The sequence below is a fragment of the Stigmatopora nigra genome, chromosome 10 (assembly GCF_051989575.1).
Source record: "Stigmatopora nigra isolate UIUO_SnigA chromosome 10, RoL_Snig_1.1, whole genome shotgun sequence".
NCBI lineage: Eukaryota > Metazoa > Chordata > Actinopteri > Syngnathiformes > Syngnathidae > Stigmatopora > Stigmatopora nigra.
The window spans coordinates 13,873,264-13,895,948 of record NC_135517.1 but is presented as its reverse complement, the minus strand read 5'-3'; the positions used below and the strand labels follow the sequence as shown (position 1 = coordinate 13,895,948).

The following is a 22,685-nucleotide window of genomic DNA, read 5'->3' as shown; positions in this document are numbered from 1 at the left end:
TAATCACTAATACATATTAAAATATCAATATTCGGGAGTTTGTCATTTTTTGTATGAGGACAGTATAAATTCATGAAAAAAGTAGATAACTATTGTATGTGTCCATAAAAATGGAAAGCATGGACAGATTCTGCAATCCTCGTTGCTAACAGTGCTTTATTTTACCAGAAAACCAGACGTTTTGTATTAATGCTATATACTTCCTTTTCAGTATGGTGTATTTATGTCGGTCCAGGTTGTGGGTAAAAAAAATTGACTTGTCTGTCATGCTTATGATTGGATCTGTCATATCATAGACGTTTCGTGGGCGGTGTAATTGATCAGATTGATTAGTATGCCTAAGAATATGATGCCATAAACACAATCAAACTGTGGTGTAAGTGAGAACTTAATCCAGATGGTAAACAACGTGACACGTGAGAGTTCCATAAACATGCGAATGCATTTGTCCCCTTCATCACCCAAATCAAATTCCTTTATTTCTCCTTATAGAAGTATTAATTCGGCCCTTTTAATTCTGTATCAACGTCTCTCATTTTCTGAACCGCTTTATCCTAATTAGGGTCACAGGGGGTGCTGGAGCCCATCCCAGCAGACTCCGGGCCCGAGGCAGGGGACACCCTGAATCAGTGGCCAGCCGATCGCAGTCTGTATCAAAATATTGGTAAAATTTGCTGCAGTCTTTTAGTCATTTAATTTTTCTTCTTACGCGATCGGCTGGCCACTGACTCAGAGTGTCCCCTGCCTCTGTCCTTCATGGGTTTGTGTCCCGGTAATGCCTTCTCCTCTGCTATGATGAACGTCCGCCCGGGCATCTTTTTTCAAAAAAGACCAGTTTCATCGCAGTTGAAAACTTGCTGGGGGATGTAACTTTCCTTGGTGATAATCAAGGCAAATGTCTTGATAAATTTCACCGTGGCTCTTGAATTGGAACTTGCCGCTTCCCCGTGCCGCATTACCGAGTGTATTCCAGATCTTTTTTTTTTCTTCGAACCAGCCATGACTCGCTTTAAAGGGTTCTCTGGTTGTTGAAGGCTTTCCTTTTTTTGTTATTAAATCCATGTAAATTGACATATCATTTACTCGGACACACTATCTCCTGCTAATAGTTTCTCTTTTATCCACAATAAAAGATCTCTCCATCTCGTCATGAATGTCACTGCGCCGGTGGGTAAGGATGGTGGAAATGGTTGACGTATTCCTCTCGTATTAATTAAATTCAGGCAGGATAACATGGGCCCACATACTAGCTGACTTCAGTCGAGGGCCGCAACTGGTCACCTGCCAATTGCAGGTGGCTTATAGACAAAACCACTTCACATTGTACAAACCATTCCGTCGACAATCAACCCACAATGCATGCTTTGGGAACCTAAGAAAAAGTTCTGCTCTACATGGATTTTGCATACAAATGGACAAGTAATATATTTCAATTGATGGCCCAATACTTTTGTCATTTGCCAAGTAAAAGGAAGCATTGCGGGCACTCCTCTACTGAGCTGACTCAAAGTGTCTGTTCACATGGCCAATAAAGCAAATACGACTTTGGCCTCCAAGATAGCAACCTGTGAGAGGGTCAGTAAGATAAGAGCCCACTGTGAGTCTGTGTTTGCTCATAAGTGCTGAAAGTCAAACAGTCACATCACGCCTTTTCCGGCCAAGCGCTTCCTTTCCTGTTTGACACCATAAAGAGTCATGCGAGTTGACTCTCACAGGCGTGGACCGGTTTACTCGTTGACCAGTTGAGTGTCATTATGTTCACACCTTTTTGGGCGCGTTTCTTTCTCAGAAGTGAGTGGACATGAGTCAGTCAAAAGTTCCCTTTGCTGTAAAATGTGTACACTGTACTCACTGAGCATTTTTTTTATCTACAAATGACTGGTGACCAGACTAAAGTGTAGTCTGCCTTTTGCCTGAAGTCAGCTGGGCGCCAGCACCCCACGGTCTTGACAAGGACAAGTGGTGTTGAAAATGAAAGAATAAATGAATTTACTTTTATGAGTGTCTGTTTGAATGATTGTTTGTTTTATCGTGTGATTGGCTGGCATCAGATTCAGGGCGTATAGTTGAAATAGCTTACCGTTTGAGTATAACATTTGATATATTTCACTTCTTCCCAATTAAAATGAATTAGATGTCTATTGTCGTTTGTTAGGGTTATTATTGGTATTATTATTATAAAGTTGCTGGAATGCTTTCCTATCACCGTCAATTGGTGTTTTCAATATTAATGTTGTGACCTGGAATGGCAGAAAATGAGTTATGCTAATGATCACTTTCAAATAGTCCCTTAAATGCTTGATCTAAAAAAATAAATGTTTTAACATTATTGAATTACAATAAAAATGAACTACTGTTCAAACTAAATAAAACGATCACAATTTGGCGATAAAAGAAAAATATAGCATCGACATATTGTTTAGAGGACGGCCCAGTGGTGCAAGTGATTAGCGCATCGGCCTCACAGCTCTGGGCTCTTGGGTTAAAATCTGTCCATCTGTGTTGCATGTTCTCCCCCGGGCCTGCGTGGGTTCCCTCAGGGTACTCCGTCATTCCCAAAAAAAACATGCATGGTAGGCTGATTGAACACTCTAAATTGCCCAGAGCTATGAGTGTGAGCGTGAATGGTTGTCCGTCTCCTTGTGTCCTGCGATTCGCTGGCAACCAGTTCAGGATGTCCCCTGCCTCTGGGCCGGAGTCAGCTGGGATAGGCTAAAGCATCCCCCGCGACCCTATTGAGGATAAAGCAGTTCAGAAAATGAGATGAGAGATATTATTTAAAGATGAGTAATCACCATAACGTGATGTTGTGGTTTGTGTGTACTAACGTTCCTAGGAGCAATGTTGTCTGGGGCCTTGTGTCCCTGGTAAAATCACCCATAGCAAACTAGTCCGAGGGGTGGGACCAGACAAAGAATGACTCAGAAGCCAGGCCTGGAGATGGAGTATGATGGCGAGCGCCGAGTGGCCGGGCCTGCACCCATTGGGTCCGGGCGGGCACAACTGGAAGAGAATATACCATACATCTATAGCAGGCACCGCCTGAAAGGGCGCTAGCTCAGTTGTGGGTGTATTTACAGGGGACAGTGAGTCCAAATGGACCGTCTACCACAACACTATTGCATAGGCAGCAGACGTGAGCTGTGCCTGCAAGACGGCAGCATCCCTTGAATCCCCTGGTGGACACCGGTGGTAGGTGATGCCATCAGGCTGAAAGAGTCCAAATCGAGCCTCTTTGGTCTGTGAGACTTGCAAGGCAGATGTGCTTTGTGAATTTGGAGAAGATATTCGACCGTGTTCCCCGATTAGTCTTGTGGGGGTACTCCGGGAGTATGGGTTACCAGAATCCCTGATAGTCAGTTCCATTTCCAGTCGGAATTGGACTCCGCCAAGCCTGCCCTATTTCACCGAACTTTTATGGACAGAATATCTGACAGACGCAGCCTCGTGTTGTGGTGTCCGGTTTGGTGGCCTCAATATATAAGCCTGCTTTATGCATTCTATGTGAAGCGGTCAGTCGGAAAAAGCTGGCATGCTGTCTTTCCCAAGTGGAAAACTTCATGTATCTTGGGGTCTTGATCATGAGTAAGGAAAAAATGGAGCGGTAGATCGACAGGCAAATCAGTCCCACGACTGCACTGATGCATCGGTACTCGGACATTTCGTCGAGGGACAGTTCGTCGCCGGACACTACGTCCCCGGGCGGTTCGTCGAACTGACGCTTTGTCGCTGGACATTTCGTTGATGGACATTTCGTAACCACTAACTTTTATCACTATCCCCTAACGCTAATCCTAACCACTAACCTTAACCACTATCCCTTAAGCCTAATTCTAACCACTAACCTCACGAATTCTCCGTTGAGGAAATATCAGGCGACGAAATGTTCGGTCGATGAAATGTTCGATCGACGAAGTGTCCGGCGACGAAACGTCCGGTCACATCTGCATAAGTCTGTCGTGGTGAAGAAGGAGCGAAGCTCTCTATTCACCGGTTGATCTACGTTCCTACCCTATGGTCATGAGCGTGGGTCGTGACCAAAAGAACAAGATGCTGTAAACAACTGGCCGGAAGGAGTTTCCCCCGCAGGAAGTCCAGACTCTCCTTAAAAGATAAGGTGAGAAGTTCGGTCAGGACTTCTCTGCTGAAGCTGCTGCCCCGACGACTTGACCTCGGATGAGCGGAAGAAGATGAAGACATTTGAATAATAATCCTCAATACATTTTCTTTAATCACTGTAGTAATTTCAGGTTCCTGTCTTGTTTTTTTATTTTTTTATTTTTACATCACACATTTTTCCTTTGATTTATTCACATTCATGCAAATTTCCAGTGTGTGACGACTTATCTTGTTTTCCCAGTTGCTTTCTTTGATGGTGTCTTAAAGAAAAGAGAAAAGAAAGCAAAGCACACTTGTGAAATTAATCCTATAACTGACTAACACTTTTCACTGTTGCAGCGAAACCCATTTCCTGTTTCATGGTCACCATTACACATTTCCTCTTTGAGATTACTGATTATTTTTTCTGCTGCGACATTAGCTCCCAGAGATATCACGCCTTGCTCGTTCCTGTTCCGCGCGGGCGTAATTAAGTCCCGGTTTTCATCTTCTCCCATTAAGCAGCAGAGATGTTACCTGTGTCACAGGAGGCTTGATGGCGACAAGGTATAAAAACCCCGGCTTCGTGTTGCCAGGTAACCAGTGACCTGTCAGCCACCATCTCCTCTTCGCTCTCTAAAAAGGATGGTGATGATCACAGTTATTTCCCATTAGAGCAGTGGTCCCCAAACTATTCCAGAAAGGGCCACAGTGGGTGTGGCTTTTCATACCAACCTGTAAGAGAAAACCTTTCCACCATGTCAGGTGCTTATGTTTTCAGCAGAAACCTCATTGGTTAAATTGTTTGTGTTGGATCGGTTAGAAAAAAAATCTGCCCCTACAGCGGCCCTCGAGGACTGGTTTGCAGACCTCTGCATTAGAATCTGTCTGATGTGATCATTTAAAGAAGTTTGAAACGCTTAATACATTTTAGACCTCTGAAGGATACACGCCCAACAATCAGTATTGTTTATTAATAACGCTTTATTAGCTTTCTCATGCCTATTCTTGGGGTATTTGTTATGGAACATGATTGTATTAGGAGAAAAAGAGAACATAGGATGACAAACTGTGACAAAATAAAGGAGTTGGGCTGTTGACTCATAAACTTGCTAGCTTTTTCCTGTTGCGAAGAAGGACAATTAAAAATAAAGACCCTTGATTCAATTATAAACACAAGAGCTTAACTAACACAAAGACAAAAAATATTATTAAAACATATTGAACAAAAGGGAAAAAACTGTGATTAGCATTTGGGTGGAGCAGGTTTCCGGGTGGTATAAAGTAATTGTAGTAAACCAACTTATTTTCTGAAATAGTTTCAAAAATTTCTAGGTACTCCATGACATGAAAATCTCGAAACTTAAAATCTATGTTAACGATAGAGGTTTTTTTAAATCAAGTTTTTTTCAATTCTTCATACTAACAATTCATCCATTCATTTATTTTCTGAACCACTTATCCTCACAAGGGGTGCCGGAGTCTAGCCCAGTTAACTCTTGGCACCAGGCAGAGGACACCCTGAATTGGTGGCCAGCCAAACGCATGGCATAAGGAGACAAACAACCATTCACAATCATACTCATATCTTAGAGCCATTTAGTGTCCAACCAGCCCATCCGGCATACTTTTGGGATGTGGGAGTAAACCAGAGTACCCGCACAAAAACAATGCAAGTCTCAGGAGAACATGCAAACAATGAGTAACCACCTAGGTTTGAACCCTACATCACAGAACTGTGAAGCCGACGCACTCATCCACTCATCCGCCGGACCACCCACATAGATCTTACATTACAAAAATTTGAAGTCTATGGTGCAGCAGGACAAAATTTAAAGCCTGTGATACCAAATATACAAAAATAGGCAACAAAAGGACAGCAATCTTGACATTTAACGATTTACTAAAGATATGCCTTGACGGGTCAAGGGTCGAGGGTTCGATCTGGGGTGTGTCCTCACTGTCTTTGCTTGTTCTCCTGAGACTCGCGTTGTTTTTGTGCGGGTACTCCAATTTCCTTACAGCAGGGGTCTCCAACTCCAGTCCTCGAAGGCCCTTATCCAGTCTGTTTTCCATATCTCCCTCCTCTACCATACCTGAATACAATGGTCAACTAATCAGTAAGCTGTTCAGGAGCTTGATCACGATTCTAATTATTTGATTCAGGTGTGTTGGTGGAGGGAGACATGGAAAAAGTGATTGGACAGGGTGTCTTACAGTATATCTTGGATGTAGTACTACCCACAGCAGGGTCACAGGGGGTGCTGGAGCCTATCCTAGCTGACATTGGGCCAGAGGCGGGGGACACCCTGAATTGGTGGCCTGCCAATCGCAGGGCACAAGGAGACAAACAACCATTCACGCTCACATTCATACCTATGGGCAAATAAGAGTATCCAATCAGCCTACCATGCATGTCTTTCGAATGTGGGAGGAAACCAGAGAATCCGGAGAAAACCCACACAGGGCGGGGGAGAACATGCAAACTACACACAATTGGTTAGTTATTTTTTCGTCCAAATGAATACATAAACATCTGAACCATGAAAAGATATATGGTAGAAAAAAAGACAGACAAAATGTTAAAGAAAAAATATGTCAATATTTATTACAGTATAAACAAGTGTGGTGTTGTTTAAGTAGACTGTACTGTACAATACATTGGGCCAATGGTGTTTTCCTCATTGTGCCCTCCTTTCTTTCCGTCACCAGTACAACTTGCATGTTGTGTTAAAGACAGCATTCAATACAAAACGGCCATTCAATGCAACACGATGCAAAGATGCATTGTCCCCAAAAAAATCCCTGAAAATTCCCTCATTGAGGTCAATTTTTTTGTTTGTTTCTTTTATCATTCCCTTTTTTTCCTCATCATATCACTGAATATCCCATCCCATCCTGAGCACATAGACACCAAGATGTGGCTACAAGTTGTTAAGGACAGAGAAACGTCCGTTCCCGTGATGTGGCAATGTGTACTTGTTTTTTGTTTATTTTCCATTATGTAAAATCTTACACATTTAAAACTGCAAAGTGAATTAATGTCCAACACTGTCACTGTATTTTTTTGTGGGGAATTCTTATATTTTTCCACTATAGTAGTGCTGTATTAGAACAATATTTGCATATACTAAATTCATAACATATTCAATATATACTGTATATATTAACATTGAAAGGCCACAGGAATAGCATAGATTACATTAAAACTAAATAAGAAATGGAAATAGTTTATAGGCATTTGATAACATTTTTTTTCATCTGGAGATCAAAAACCAATTTATTTATTAACATACATGATTGATTTTGAACTTCTGAATCCACAGCAGTGTAAATATCGCTATGGAAATGATTAATTGACAGCCAAACTCGTAGCAATTAATATACTGGGTAGGCCAATTGAAATGTTACATTTTGCCCAGTGAAAGGTGACAAATGCCCAAAATGGTTAAATTTTACAATTAACATGACACAAAAAAAAAAAAAAAGTTGGGGCAAGCGGCAGACAGTAAGCAAGTGCGCCAGGATAGAGGTCTTATAATTCCATCAAAATAGTACAAAAGAATACATTTGAGGTCTTGTTTCTAGAAAAAAAATCCTGGTGTATTGCAGAGTTATAAAGACAACTTTGTTTTGACCCATAGCATAAAAAAACAAACAAACATTTACATTTTTGACGGTCTTGTAAAAATTGAGATACAAACAGTTTTCAACAGTCAGACAGTTTGTAAGGCCAGCTGAGCCCAACCCTGTTTGCAACTGAACTCTATAAATCGTTCGCATCCCGATCGCAAACACTGAACCTCACACAAGGAACTCGCAACTTGGTTGCTATTAAAGCCTTAATTATTGGTTGCAGAGGATTCAGATCCCATTTTCGGCGAGAGCAAAATCAAGGCAATTGTTCAACTTAGCTGTTGATTTTTTTAGTATCGCAAAGCAAAACTAGTCCATGACCTAAAGAGCATGCGTAGACTTGAAGGCTGTGGATTTCTGAAAGTTGGATACAACGGAATAAATTGGAATTTTTTATTTAATCATCACTTACGTTCAATCAATATATTGGCTTATTGTGGGACAGCATTACACAGCTAAACTTACAGCATCGTCTAAGGTCATTTCCTGCTGGGAAATATAGTTTACCACTTGTAGATTTTTTTTTTGGAATTTATGTTTAAAATCCTATATTTAATAAATTTTCATAGCCATAGCCTTTCTATCTAAAAATGCAAATACATGTAAAAAACCATGTACCTTAAATACAGACAAATAAATACTTTTTTTGTGTGAGGTTCAGCATTTCTTTGGACAATTTGGACGTTCTTTAGTACCCGCTACTGTAAAAAGAGTGCTTCTGGAAGGGGCAGCGGGATTTTAACTCATTCTTGGAAAATCATTCATTTATTAAACCAACAACAAAATCCTCATTTGTTTTCTTTAAAGCAATATCCAACCGGTGGCTGAGCCATACAGTACTGCAGCATGCTCAGGTCTACAAAACAATATATTTCAATTTAATACTCATACTGCATATATAAATATATGTATATAAATATATATATATATATATATATATATATATATATACATATATATATATACATATATATATATATATATATATATATATATATATATATATATATATATATATATATATATATATATATATATATATATATATATATATATATATATATATATATATATATATATATATATATATATATATATATATATATATATATATATATATATATATATATATATATATATATATATATATATATATATATATATATATATATATATATATATATATATGTATATTTTTATGTATAATACACATTACATATATATCAAATTAGTTAGACTGCTTTTCAATATTATGTACACTCAAGGCTTAAGGGTGATTCAGACAAAATGTTCTAAAGTAAGTGCAGCTTTTATCAATACACTTTTACAGAACACGACACATTGGCCGCATCAGAACTGAAGCAGAAGCTTTTCACAGCGAACCCTGTGACTCGTTGGTTACTGTTTTAAACAGTATCCAGAAAAGCGTCTGGCCTTACATACTATGAAATACTGTTTACAGGGGAATGAATTGAATGAAGGAGTTTAAAACCACTTTCATGACATAATAGTATGGAGTTTCCTATACAACAGGCATGAGTCCACCATTGTTATGAATCCTAGATCGAAATGACTTGTGTTGTGGCTCTGCTACAACCTTTAAGAATTTGCAAACTCTATTCCGTCACAAAACCAGACCAGAAACATGGTTTCAACATGCCGTGTAAAAATAGTTTGTACATACTGAAGAAAGGAGGCACTTCTTTGCCAAAGGTTGCTGAGATAAGCTAAGTGCTTCCACCTTCTCCGACTCCAAAGTACAAAATGTTGGTGCTGTCGGTAAAACCGGTTTGGTAAAGCCTTGCTGTGGCGCTGTGATGAAACAAAGCAGTAAGTTACGAAACAAACAACTGGTACTTCTGGTTGGACAGCGTGGGGAAAGACTAAGTTATGTGTGAACTACATTTAGTCAAAAGTCAAACATAGACCCATAATTTGGTCTTTTAATCAGACCGTTTCTGGACTTGCTTCTCTTGCCCATTCTTGTGTCTCTTGAAATGGCTGCATATCAGTGCCAGCAAGCCATCGGCTATGCGGCAGTGCAAACTGCATCCCATCACTTTTATCATGTTTTACAATCTCACTGTTTTGGCCAAAGATACCATTATTATTTATACGTTCATATCAACACAATCTAAATAGATGCCATTAAAGCACACAAAATATACAAAAAAATGCATGTCGACATTTCATTCTGCTATACAAACAGCACATAAAGTACAAATAATCCTGTGTGCATGTGTTAACTCCTTGGTTTTTAGAAACTAACACTTCGCAGAAAATCTTTTCAAAGACCCCAAATCCTCCATTTCGACCCGGCAATGAGGGGAATTTTCCGTTTTCTGCCACCTTAAATCTTTATAAGAAGTCTCCTTGGCTTGACGAAAGCTGTCCTTGGCTCTCTTAAAAACACCCCACTTCCGAGGCGTCGTCCGCGACATCTACGTTCCTGGGCTTCCAGCTTTCTTGGAGCTAAAACATTCATGAAAGCAGCTGCAAGCGCCTTGGCGCAACCACTTGGTTACCACGGTAACAGCATCATCTAAACCCAAACGATACATGGCAGCCTTTCATCGGCAATCTCACGTGGATTCCAGTGTGTCCAGCTGGAACACGTTGTGGTTGGTGGGCGTGGTGAAGAAGAGCTGCTCGTTGGTGGGTGACGCGTGGTTGTCGCATGGGCTGTTTAGGCCTAGAGTCCGCTCAAAGTCCAGCAGCTGTCCCATGAAGTTAAAATTTGGCGAAATGTTGGACTTCTTGCGCTTCACAAAGTCGTAGGCGTCGTTAAGTGACAAGTTGAGCTTCTGCATCAGGTAAGCCACCGTTACTGTCACTGAACGGCTGATGCCGGCCAGGCAGTGCACCAGGATTCCACACTTTTTGGAGCGTGCCTCTTCTGAAGGGGGAAAGAAAAAAAATCAAGTAAGTTTTTTCCCCGTTAATGCAAGATACGATTATTTCTTCTTAAATTTCATTTGTAGACGTCAAAAGAAATTTTGCTTAGCGTTTAATCAGTTCATGCTTTCTCCATTTTTAAATAAATGACCGTATCGGCCATATTGTGACTTTGCAGTTTCGTGCATGTCAAGTCTAATTTGTGCGCAAATAAGCCGTACCCTGGATTCAGTGATCAATTTTTGGAGCGACAGATACAGCTCATATGGTAGAAAATACGGTAAATGCCTCCCCATCGACAGTTGGGTTAAAAAAAAAAACACTCTGTGGGGGGTTTGGTGAATTAAGTGTAACCATGAACTATATGTTGATGTTACATTATTTATAAGCTGCATCTTTCTGTCCCTCTAAGGCTTAGTGCGCCACTCTGGCCATTAGACATGATTCTCTCATTGCAGCCTCCAGATGCCTCAGTGATCAATTTTTGGAGCGACAGATACAGCTCATATGGTAGAAAATACGGTAAATGCCTCCCCATCGACAGTTGGGTTAAAAAAAAAAACACTCTGTGGGGGGTTTGGTGAATTAAGTGTAACCATGAACTATATGTTGATGTTACATTATTTATAAGCTGCATCTTTCTGTCCCTCTAAGGCTTAGTGCGCCACTCTGGCCATTAGACATGATTCTCTCATTGCAGCCTCCAGATGCCTCCTGTGAACATCAAATTCAATTTGTCTGTGATGTCTGCTCACTTTAAGGGAGAGGGGGAACTGGAAATGGTCATGTGGCAGGCTAAACGCATGTACAGCAGACTCTAAAGTATAATAAGACGACGTCATCGTTGACTGTTGATGCCCATAGAGCCCTTGGCTCCCATTTACAGCTGAAAGCTTTGGGAAGAATGCAATGCAAGAGCCAGGAGTGGTAATTAGCGCCAGATTCTGGCATAGGCCGTGTAACCTCATGCAGCAATACCTAATCAAGTACATTACAAAACAAATGGTGGGAGCAAATCCAACCTGACAAAGCCAACACATGCTGTAATCACAGTAGACTTCTTTGTATTTTAATGTTATGTACAGTACTGTTTTTTCTCTCATCTCATCCCATTTTCTGAACCGCTTTATCCTCACTAGGGTTGCTGGAGCCTATTTCAGCTCACTGAAAAAATGAAACGTCATTAATAAATAACTAGTTTTGCCAATGAAAAAAATAATTTGGATGGCTTAGTATATTGAGCTATACAAGCTTGGTCAGGGAAGAATTTCTTACAGCTGATAACCTTTCATTCAGTGTTTCTGTTACAAGAACACTGAGGTACAAGAGTCCTGGAAGACGTAAAAGCAAGGGACATTTTCGCAAAATATGCTTCTGATAGTTGCTGATTTCCTTGGTTTTTAATGCTAAAGGACAACTTTTGGAGGTTACACTGTTATACACCGTGATAAATTGTCACACGCCTTAAGAAGGTATACTCAGACTACATTCCTTTTTTAATTTTGATTTTATTTTACATGAATGGCATAGGTTATGCTCAGGCCGCAGTTTAAAGGATTTAAATGAGATATTTTTGCCTTTAATTGACTCGAAGGAATATTTTCATGGCAGTCTGAATAGCCCAGGATACATGGAACTTAATACTATCTTCGAAATTCTTGTGACAATGATGTCAGTTTGGTATTGCTCATAAACAATGTGCAGGAGAGGGACATACAAATACGAAGTGGCATAGTAGGGACACCAATGAACTGGGGTACAGTGTAAAAGAAAAGTAAAAAGCATTAAAGGACAGACCAGATTTAAAGAGCAAAAGACCCCAAACTGTGAAATGCTTGAGGACAGATAATTATACTAAAATACGATGGACACACCTAGTTTTTTATGTTGCTTGTGTAGTGTTTAGTTATTATTCTTATGGCTTAGAGTTCCTGCTCAAACCATGATAACTTCGCAATCTGCCTCTAATGTTATCCAGTTCTATCCTACCCAACTATTGTTTGTGTTCAATGATGACAAGTCAAAATATGTGGGTTTTTTTACTAAGTGGTAAACGTTTACCAAGTCATATTCATTAACTAAAGAACATTGCTAGGACATTGATGTATACATTCTAACAGGTATTTAGGGATAACCGTAAAAGGGAATCCAACTTTTATAATAAACAATGGCATATGCACCTCACTCCGAAAACTGAGTGTACTTCACTATAAGTATATATATATTTTTCCAATTACAGGTAGAAATCCCTTAATTGTGACTCGTACTTTTATTACTAAGTGATTATGGTAATTATCATTATTTGTATTATAGTTTTATTTTCCTGTTAACTATTCAGCTTTATGGTTTGTCACAAGGTGTGGCAAATGAGTACACTACTGTGTGTACTGTGACTGTGCATGCATATATAGTTTCTAATATAGGACTCATCTTAGTTTTGTTGCCTGAACATGAATCATGTTCTTGTTAAACAATTTGGAAACAACAGACTGAAGCTTGAATATGATAAATAAATAATTCATGTGTAACGCTTGTCCTCAAAAGGGTCATGGGGGTGCTGGAGCCTTTACCAGCTGACTTTGGGCACGAGGCGGGGGACACGGAGATGGCTGCATGCAGTTTGCAGGGAAAGAGGAGACAGCGGACCATTCACGCTTAGACTCTTTGGGGTTTTTCGAATGTTCAACCAGCCTTCCAGCAAGTTTTTGGGATGTTGGAGGAAACCAGAGTACCCAGAAAAAAAACCCACACAAGCCCGGGGAGAACATGCCAACTGCCCACACTAAGGTCGAACCCTTCATCTCAGAACTCTGATGCCGGTACGCTGACCACTCAACCACGTGCCGCATTAAATAAATCTTCAGACTCAAAAGAATAAAATACTACTAATAATATTACTTGCAGATAATTGTTTTTCCATTTGCTTTTATCACTCAAAAATATGCTGAGTAATTAATTGAAGTCTGTCAAATAACCTCCCTGCCCCCCCAACAAAAATCCCTTCACATTCACCAAAAAAGAAAAAGGACTAAAGGGTGATGAATATCGGGCCAGTCGCCCCTTTTTTCAGTGAGTTAGCAACTCTAATTAATCATAGTCTATGTGGCATTCATTCAAATATTTACTGTCATTCCATGTCACTGTTAAAACCAGAGATGGAACAAATTCACTGTTTAGCTGTGGGAATGTACACTTGCATTCAGTAATCCGGGAAAAGGTGAATGAACATTTAAAGACAAAAATTCATCATAATATGAAAATGACAAATTGACAGTTGTGTGTATAAAGAAAGGTGCATAACCACACTCACCAATAAACGAAATGGCTTCCGGGAAAAACTGGGAGAGATTCTGACTCCAGTGATCTGAGATGGGGATCTGTTTGTACTTGAAGTCCCCTTCGTGTTCAAACATGTTGGGAAGATTGGGCGTCACGTTGAGAATGTACTTGATGTTATATTTGCTGAGCACGTCCAGGTTGGCTGAGTCCTTGGCGCAGCCCAGGTACAAATACGGCAGGATCTGGACGGGGAATGCTGGCTGGTTGTTGGGCAGCGGGCTGCCCTCAGATTCAGTAGCACTGCCTGGCTCGCGATCTGACTCGCCGTCTGAGCAGTCGGAGCTGATGCGGAGGCCTCCCAGCCCGAGGACAGAGGATGGCGGGGAGCTGCTGGGACATGAACAGTCCAAATTGGTCTCGCACTGTTCGGGGAACTCTGACTGGAATTTATTGAACCCTCCTATGGGGGAAAAGGAACATGGTGAGCTTTGGGAAGGAGTACTGGTGATGTGATATGTGTGAGAACAAAACTGTATCCGGCATGTAAATCATAAACTTCAAGATGAGAGCGCGCTTCACATTAGACGTATCACCATTACAATGGTAAATTGAAAGAAAATTTGAAGAAGCCAATATTTCTCAAGTTTGCACATTGGTGAAGGCCAATCAGCTATACAAAACTCATCCTGATGAACTGTAAGAAACACTACGCCAAAATCTCTATATGCAAATCAAACAATTCAAACAAACCTGCAATCCTTGTGAAGATGATCTGAACGGAAAATGAATGAATGAATAATCCCACAATCCTCCACGTGGCCAGTGATGTATAGGTTTAATTAATCCCTGATAACACCAGTGTTTGTTCATCCAATCATGTTTTGTGTAGGACAGCGACATCTTTGCGAAGGTTAACATTAACACCATTACAGTTATTTTCTTAACAAGACCCCACCACTTGAGATGTGAAAACAGGCAAACAATATCAAATTTTACCCAATCCTTGAACGACAAAAAACGTACAACGAAACAAGATTCATCAAATTCAAACAGCAGTTTCCATGGTTTCAAAGACTCAGCAAGGGCCTCTTTGTATTTTTCATTTAGCATTTTACACATTTAACAAATCAATATGAAATTTGAGCTTTTATTTTTTTTAACTAATTCGCATGTGCTTTTTTTTCAAATTCTATTGGTTCGGATAAAATTGGATTTTCTGTCTATGTGAGGTTTTTTTCAATCACTTCAATCATTTTACACGGACATGCCAGAGACATGGAAGGAGAGATACGATGTATGACACGTGTCTGTCAAAGTGAGTGCATTACAGAGAGTGTGTTGATTGGTTTAGTCAGCAAAACTAGTCAATAAACTTTCACTGTGGGCAGGATTTCTTTTACTGTCTGCCACCAACACGTAAATTATACTTGCCTGTTACTGTCAGGGCAATTTGTGTGTTGGCTCAAGGCCGAATCCACCAATAATAAACAAAAATAATGAACTCACTTTCTATCAGAATTGTCCCATTTTGTTGGTGTTTTGGTGAAGGTGTGTGTGGGCTGGGTAATTGTGTTTTTCGCCTCTTGTGTCCCTCCTGGCATCCCTTTCCTCTCGTGGCCAGCTGTTTGTATTTTGTGATTTGTCCCTGTCCAGTGTTATTTAAGCGCGTCTCTTGTGGCGTTTTGTGGGAGTATTACTTCATGTACCTTGTATTTCGTGTTCACGAAAGTCATGCTTCTTCCTCGATGTGTGTCTTCCCAAGTTTAGTTGTCTTTTTTGCCTCTATTGTTATTGCTTTTGTATGATTATTTACTATTTATTAAAATTCTAAGTTGTGCACCAGCACCTCCCTCGTCTTTTTTCCTGCCTCTCATCCTCAAGGCAATCATGACAAGAATACACTAAGCAATATCTCTGAATGATGACACAGAGGCGAGGTGCAATGTGTGCAAAAATAACTTCGCCATTAACCCAAGTGAAATTCATGATTATAAAATAAATGTTGCGGTAGGCTCAGCTTTGACATACTATCACCTGTATTTCAATGCTGAATAAGATCTGTATTCTCTATAATAATAACAAATTGTACTTCAAAATCTCTTTCAAGATGTTAACACCAAATATACAAATAGATACACAACAAAGGCCAGATTAGAAGCAAAATTACGGTAACGGGAGGGTTGTATAACCTAAACCAAATGAAAGATCAAGTAAGGTAATTGAAACATCTTTTGAGAGACAAAAGTGACATTGAATTATTAATATTTTTATGAATAAATATGTGATTTCTTTATTAAATTATTATTTATAATAGACATGCAGCAAGATTAAGTAGCTTTTTTAAGTGTGCATGTGTGGATCAGGTTCGAAAAAGATCTCCCTAAAATAGTAGGATATCTGCTCTAATGAAAGGTATTAATGGTGACGGAGCCATCAAAGCTGTGAGATGAGAAAACAGCATATGTCCTCCATTGAGAGAACCAGAGTGAATGCTCGCTTGGCTCAGTGGCAATTTTGTGAATGGCAATGCAGCTTGTGGCTGCAGTGCCACATACACACACACACACACACACATTCATACATCTGTCTGCTAGTCCACTTGTGTGGCATTATTAATAACACAATGTGCTCGTTTTAAAGTAAGCAGCATTTTTCTTTTTGAACAATATTTTATTTGCAGCTGTTATCCACCATTCATTCATCGAAAAAAGAAGCTTGTCTGTACTGAAGAAGGCCATCATGACCGTACAGCATATACTTCAAAATCCTTTTAGGCCAGTGTTTTTGATTTGTCAGGCTGTTAATGTACAATTTGCATTACATCTCATATTTGTTTTCAGATCCAAATTATAAAAAGGTATTTTGTGTCGTACATGGTTCCATTCAAATGACCAAAATGACGATAATTTGAATGGGACTGGATTATTAAAAACATGATATATAGGAAGCACATTCTAAGCTTATCATGGGTGACTTAGGGCGAGCAAAAAGATATTTTCTCCACTGCTTGGCATTTTAGGGCAATTTTCAAAAATCGTTTTCACTTGACGACCAATTTAGGCTAGAGCCTTCACTGAGGAGCTGCCTGCTGGTGTAGTGGTTCACTTGCCTGACTTCAGTGCAGGCCTGATACCCTCAGGTGGCAGTTTGATTGTGAGTGCGAATGGTCCTTTATCTCTGTGTCCTACTTTTGACTGGCGACCACTCTGGGGTGTAGTCTGCCTATCGCCCGAAGTCAGCTGGGATAGGCTCCAGCAACCCCCACAGCCCTTACAAGGATACACGGTACGAAATATGAATGCATTATTTACTGGAGTAAAATAGCATCCACTTATGATGTAATTTGATTTAGGATTATCATTTTTCTCAGAAACTACAAAAAAACTGTAAAAAGATAATTCTTTGTTTTTACACTTAGCAGGTCCCATTTAACCTAAATATCAAAGAGAAAATTAAAAAATGCATGCCTTGGAAGAATTTGGGTCTAAGAAGGTTCATATGTATAGTGGTAATTTGTAATCCTTAGTAAAGCACTCATTATGGATGCCATAGAGTAGACAGTCCAATCCATATTGACTGGGAGAGGCTGGTAGCTCCCCGATTCAAAAAGATTTGTCATCAATGACACTGAAACATGAACATTCACATCCAGTCCTCTGCAAAATTAAGACGTCTATCACTGACAATGGCAAGGAATGAGTAAAATAGTAAGATTTAAACGAAACATTTTAGTGGCAGTGTATTTTGGATTCGGCTCCTTTTCATTTTACCCATATTGAGTCTCTTAATGTATTCATAAATAGATTATAATATATTTATATAAGTATATATCAGAATAAATCATTTTTAATGGCCATAAAGTCACTCAGCTACTTAACCCGTATTTATTTTCATTGTTTTTTAATTTAATTTTATTTTATGTAGCATTCATTAAAAAGTAACATTTTTCCCCCGATGTATTTGCTTGCACGATTGAGAATTTTTTTTTGAGATTGAGAATGTTTTCCAACATAAGACTCACCTTCCAGGTAGAACGCCTTGCAGCCGTCGTCACGGAGTTTCTGCAGGAGAAGTCCGAGTACAGAACTCCCGAGCCCGGACTCCAGTCGCTCGGGGCCGGCCTCGTCGTACAGTAACACCACGTCGCTTTTGCATCGCTTGACAAACTTCTCCTTATCCTCGTTGTTGGGGATAATGGAGCGGATGGGTAGATTTCCTTTCTTCAGCCTGCGAAGCATGAGGCCCGGGATGGCCACGTTGATGGCCGCCTCGACGTGCGACGACTCGTAGAGTTCGTGCGGCCGACAGTCGAGCAGTAGAAGCGCGGCGGCCCCGGATTCCAGCTCCTCCTGTAACCACTCGGCGCTCTTACTCATCGTCACGGTCACCATCACGCAGCCTCCCCGCCGGCGAGGGCTTCTCATCGGGAATCCTCTGCTACGTCTTCAGGGTGATGTGAGAGGGATGAAGAAGAAATTGCCCAGCTAAAGTTCACTCGATCCTCTTTCCGCCACCTCCACTTCCATTCAACCGGATGCAACATGCCCCTCCGCTCCAGACAGGCAGCTCAAACACGCGGAGGCTTCTACCTCCCACTCCCCCAGCCCAGCTACGACCATTCGGGCTACGGACTCGGAGAAAGTAACGACTGAATAAATACATAAACAGAACACCCGATTAGGTGCTGCCATCGGAACCCACAGTGGGTCTCAACGACCAATCAAGACTGACCCGAAAATTGGTTCTGGTTCCCCGCCTGAGATCGGAGTCGAAGCAGTTCGAGCTTGAGGGAGCTCCACCAGGGAGGGCGGGGTTTGGAGATTTAAAGGGACCGAGCTTCAGCCTTTTTTCCACGGCCATTCACCACAAGCTTGCCCCCTACGAGGATCACCTGTTTACCATCCAAGCAGGACAAACCATGTGTAAATCAACGAACGTTTAATACAAACGATTCCAGATTAGTCTGAACAAGGACATTTTAATGCGAGTTGAAGATGAAGCGCTACCGCTTTCATTCATCCATTTGTTTGTTCCTTCATTCATTATACGACTCACTTTTCATTCATTCATTCATTCATTTGTCCGTTCCTTCATTCATTATCCAAGACACTTTTCATTCATGCATTCATTTTCTAAACAGCTTTATTCTAATTAGGGTCGCTGGGGGTGCTGGAGACTATCCCAGCAGACTTCGGTCCAGGGGCGGGGGACACCCTGAACTGGTGGCTAGCCGATCGCAGGGCACAAGGAGACAAACAACCTTTCAGCCTCACACTCGTACCTATGGGCAATTCAGAGTGTCTAATCAGCCTACCATGCACATCTGGATGAGTGGTTAGTGTGACAGGCTCACAGTGGGAGTCCTGGGCTCAAATCCAGGTCGGTCCACCTATGTGGAGTTTGCATGTTCTCCTCGGGGCTGTGTGGGTTTTCTCAAGGTACTCTGGTTTCCTCCCATATTCCAAAGACATGCATGGTAGGCTGATTGGTCGCTTTAAATTGGACCTAGGAATGAGTGTGAGGGTGAATGGTTGTTTGTCTCCTTGTGGCCTGCGATTGGCTGGCCACCAATTCAGGGTGCCCCCACCTTTTGGCCCAAAGTCAGCAGGGATATGTTCCAGCACCCCCCACAACCCTAATGAGGATGAAGCACTTCAGAAAATGAGATGAGATCATGAATGTCTTTTGGATATTGGAAACCCACGCAGACAAGGGAAGAACATGCCAAACCGGTCTTCGAGGGCCGCTGTGGTTGCAGGTTTTAGGTGCAACCGATCCAGCACAGACACTTTAACCAGCGAGAATTCTGCAGAAAACAAGAAGCACCTGACTACAATCCATTGATTGCACTTCTAGGACAACAGATTAGTGTAAAGGTTTCTGTCCTCTTTATGGGTTGGAATGAAAACATGCACCCACTGCGGCACTTTGTGGAATAGTTTGCCCACCCCTGCCATCAGGGAAGGATTGAACACATCATGGATCAAACTCATGCTTTCTGTGAGAACATGCAAACCTCTCCTGTAGGTTAGTCCTTAGATTTTCGAATCCTCTCCTCTGTGACATTCGTAGAGAATCAGATCTGAGGCCAGCCAACAGTAAACCCCGAATTGGTGGCTAGCCAATCGCTAGGAGGTGGAAATTAGAGTGTTCAAGCCACCTATCATGCATGTTTTTGGGATGTAGGAAGAAACCAGAGTACCGGGCAAACGAAAAAAAAAAAATGCAAGCCCAGGGAGAACATGCAAACTCCACATAGGAAGGTCACCTGAGATTGAACCCTTGATCTTAGAATTGTTAGGCCAACACACTAACTACTCAGCCACGATGACATCAGGGATGGGCCAATGATCATGAAATTCCTCACAATTGTTCATTCTTTTGATCACGAGGTGGGGACTGAAAGGAATGCTGATGTCATGGGGACGAGGTTCCTCTTGTCCTTTTTGCGGCGTCATCATAATATCAGGTTTCATTGTGTAGATTTTTTTATACCGTAAGACATTTTTGCTCATATTTGCCCATATCACTTTTTGAAACTCACCCCATACTTGCTTTGAACAATGGACCCTTTTTATGTATGCACGCTCAGCAATTTATTTTTAATGAACCTGAGGAATAATCCAAATAGGGCTTTTTTCTTTATATCAATCTTTCTATAAACACCTTAAATGTGATATATTAAGCATACTAATAGCAGTTTACCATCATGTAAAAAAGGTAAAGGCCAGTGACACATTTTCTTACCGTTCTACTTCTTTCATCAATAACAGTAATTGCGGCACCATTTCAGGCTACATATTCAGTCTGAACATATTTACAATCTGCTCACGGTAGATGAACTATTTATAGTTATTTGGGTTCCAAAATATATGAAAGGAACAAAGGTGAGATCGTGGAGAGAAATGTGATGCGGCAATGATGTTTAGTGACACCCAAAAGGCGACAGAGAAATAGATTGGTCTTTCTTCTTCTGTTGTATCTGCACATTTCACTTTTTTGTCAAGTGTTACCTCACTCTTATAATTTTGGCATCACAACCATAAAAGATTCATGCAAAACTCGGCACAAGTGTGATGTCTGAAATCTTGATGGGGCAACAATTGAGACAGTTCATAGGGCAATAATAAAACTGTCCCGTAAAAAGAAAATCTGCCACCCATTTGCACTCTACAAAATCATTTGTTTTTTGAAAAATTGGACCACAGTCTCAAACTTATTCATGAATAAGAAAAACATCAACATTTCCTTGATATAAGCAATTACACACAGATGTCAGCAACAGACCGAAACAATAGCATGGTAAAGGGTAGTATGAAAACATATAATGCTCACTAATGTGGGATGGTTTTTTTCTCCATATGCAGATATTCCGTAAAATTGGGTGAAAAATAATTTTCATTTGAATATGGATTTTTTTTTAAATACTGCAGAATCTGCAATTTTGCAGTTTTTTTAAAAATGGTACCAATACAGAAGGAGATGATTTAAACCTAGTAACTTTACTCCAAGTAAAACAAATAGATTTTTCATTAATCTGACAGCCATCAAGGACAACAAAAATGTAGCAATGTATTTGTAATATTGAGTTCCAGGTATGTGGGGCAGGAACAGAGAGGGTGGTTTCGCTAACCTCACTCTTTCTGAGGGGAACTACACAACTCTCATCTCACCTCTAGAACCAGCTCTTGTTGATCTGTTAAGATTTTTTTTACAAATTCTTGCATCCATTTATTCATTTTCTGAACTGCTTATACTACAAATGTTGCGGGGGTGCTGGAGCCTATCCCAGCTGACTTGGGACGGATGACACACTGAATAAGTGGCCAGATAATTACAGGGCATAAGGAGACGGACAACCATTCACAATCACACTCATACCTAGGGGCAATATAGTGTTCAACCAACCTACCATGCATGTTTTTGGAATGTGGGAGGAAAGCATAGTACCAACCCGGAGAGAACATGCAAACTCCACTCAGGTGGCCCGACCTGGGATCGAACCCAGGACCATACAACTGTGAGGCCGACGCGCTAAGCACACATCCGCCGGCCTGCCCGCATTTGTAATAAAGGAAATACAAATCTAAGGACTTATAGAAAACACTAATGAGATTATTATGAAAATGTTTTGGCACCTATTTTGCATTACTTCAATCGACATTGTGCTGCTCCTTCTGGTGTGCTTGTCTTAGCCACCAGTGGCGGTATAATACAGGCATAGAAATACACTGTAATTTTCTGCTATAAACTACTACTTTTTTCCCACATGTTGAGCCCTGTGGCTTAGAGACCATTACGGTTTTTATGGGCTAATAGATTGTATACCATCCATAATTTTTGGGGTTATAAACCATATTTTTTTCCCTCAGTGTTATGATCGTGGGTGGAGTCCCCAAGCATGCACAAGCACAACTCTGTTTCTGCCAATCTGTGTTTATTACTGGTCAGGGCGATGGTACGAGGGAAGCAGCGTAGGCAGGTCAGTGAACGTGGCATGGAGATCGAGACACGTGAGGTCTGTAAGAGAATCCATGGTGAAGGTACAAGAGGCATGAGTATAAAGGTGGTGGGTAAACTGTGTAAGACGATCCAGTCGTGACCGGACGTTTCGTCAATGGACACTTCGTCCCCGGATGTTTCGTCTACATAAATGGTTTGTGTGCAGTGTGCCTGTTCTTTTTAAGTCACATCAACATTGATAACGTGTGAGGGCGACATTGGCACACATGGCTCTGTAAATCTAAATATAGGCATATAACATATGGCATATCATT

At 40.7% G+C, this 22,685-nt stretch overlaps 1 protein-coding gene across 5 annotated transcripts; it reads right to left on the bottom strand.

Moving 5' to 3' along the window:
• Window positions 1–8,903: 8,903 nt before the first annotated feature.
• dusp7 (dual specificity phosphatase 7) lies at window positions 8,904–20,758 on the bottom strand. Of its 5 annotated transcripts, XM_077726991.1 has the most exons (5): window positions 20,656–20,758; window positions 18,640–18,799; window positions 17,930–18,556; window positions 13,940–14,368; window positions 8,904–10,630 (listed from the first exon to the last, which is right to left on the bottom strand). In XM_077726991.1, exons 3-5 carry the CDS (start codon window positions 18,330–18,332, stop codon window positions 10,317–10,319), a joined length of 1,146 nt encoding a protein of 381 aa, XP_077583117.1. In that variant the 5' UTR covers window positions 18,333–18,556; window positions 18,640–18,799; window positions 20,656–20,758; the 3' UTR covers window positions 8,904–10,316. The 5 variants fall into 5 exon arrangements, with proteins under 5 accessions (XP_077583117.1, XP_077583112.1, XP_077583115.1 ...); XM_077726986.1 differs by having other exon boundaries at window positions 17,930–18,799; XM_077726989.1 differs by having other exon boundaries at window positions 17,930–18,786; window positions 20,656–20,710.
• Window positions 20,759–22,685: the final 1,927 nt, after the last annotated feature.

Bases quoted from the DNA above. Each gene is read 5' to 3' on its own strand.
- dusp7 (XM_077726986.1), bottom strand. From the start codon at position 18,332: ATGAGAAGCCCTCGCCGGCGGGGAGGCTGCGTGATGGTGACCGTGACG. The intron at 14,369-17,929 runs GTGAGTCTTATG...TTTCCCCCATAG, and splicing joins CAAGGCGTTCTACCTGGAAG to GAGGGTTCAATAAATTCCAG. The intron at 10,631-13,939 runs GTGAGTGTGGTT...TTCCCCCTTCAG, and splicing joins GGAAGCCATTTCGTTTATTG to AAGAGGCACGCTCCAAAAAG.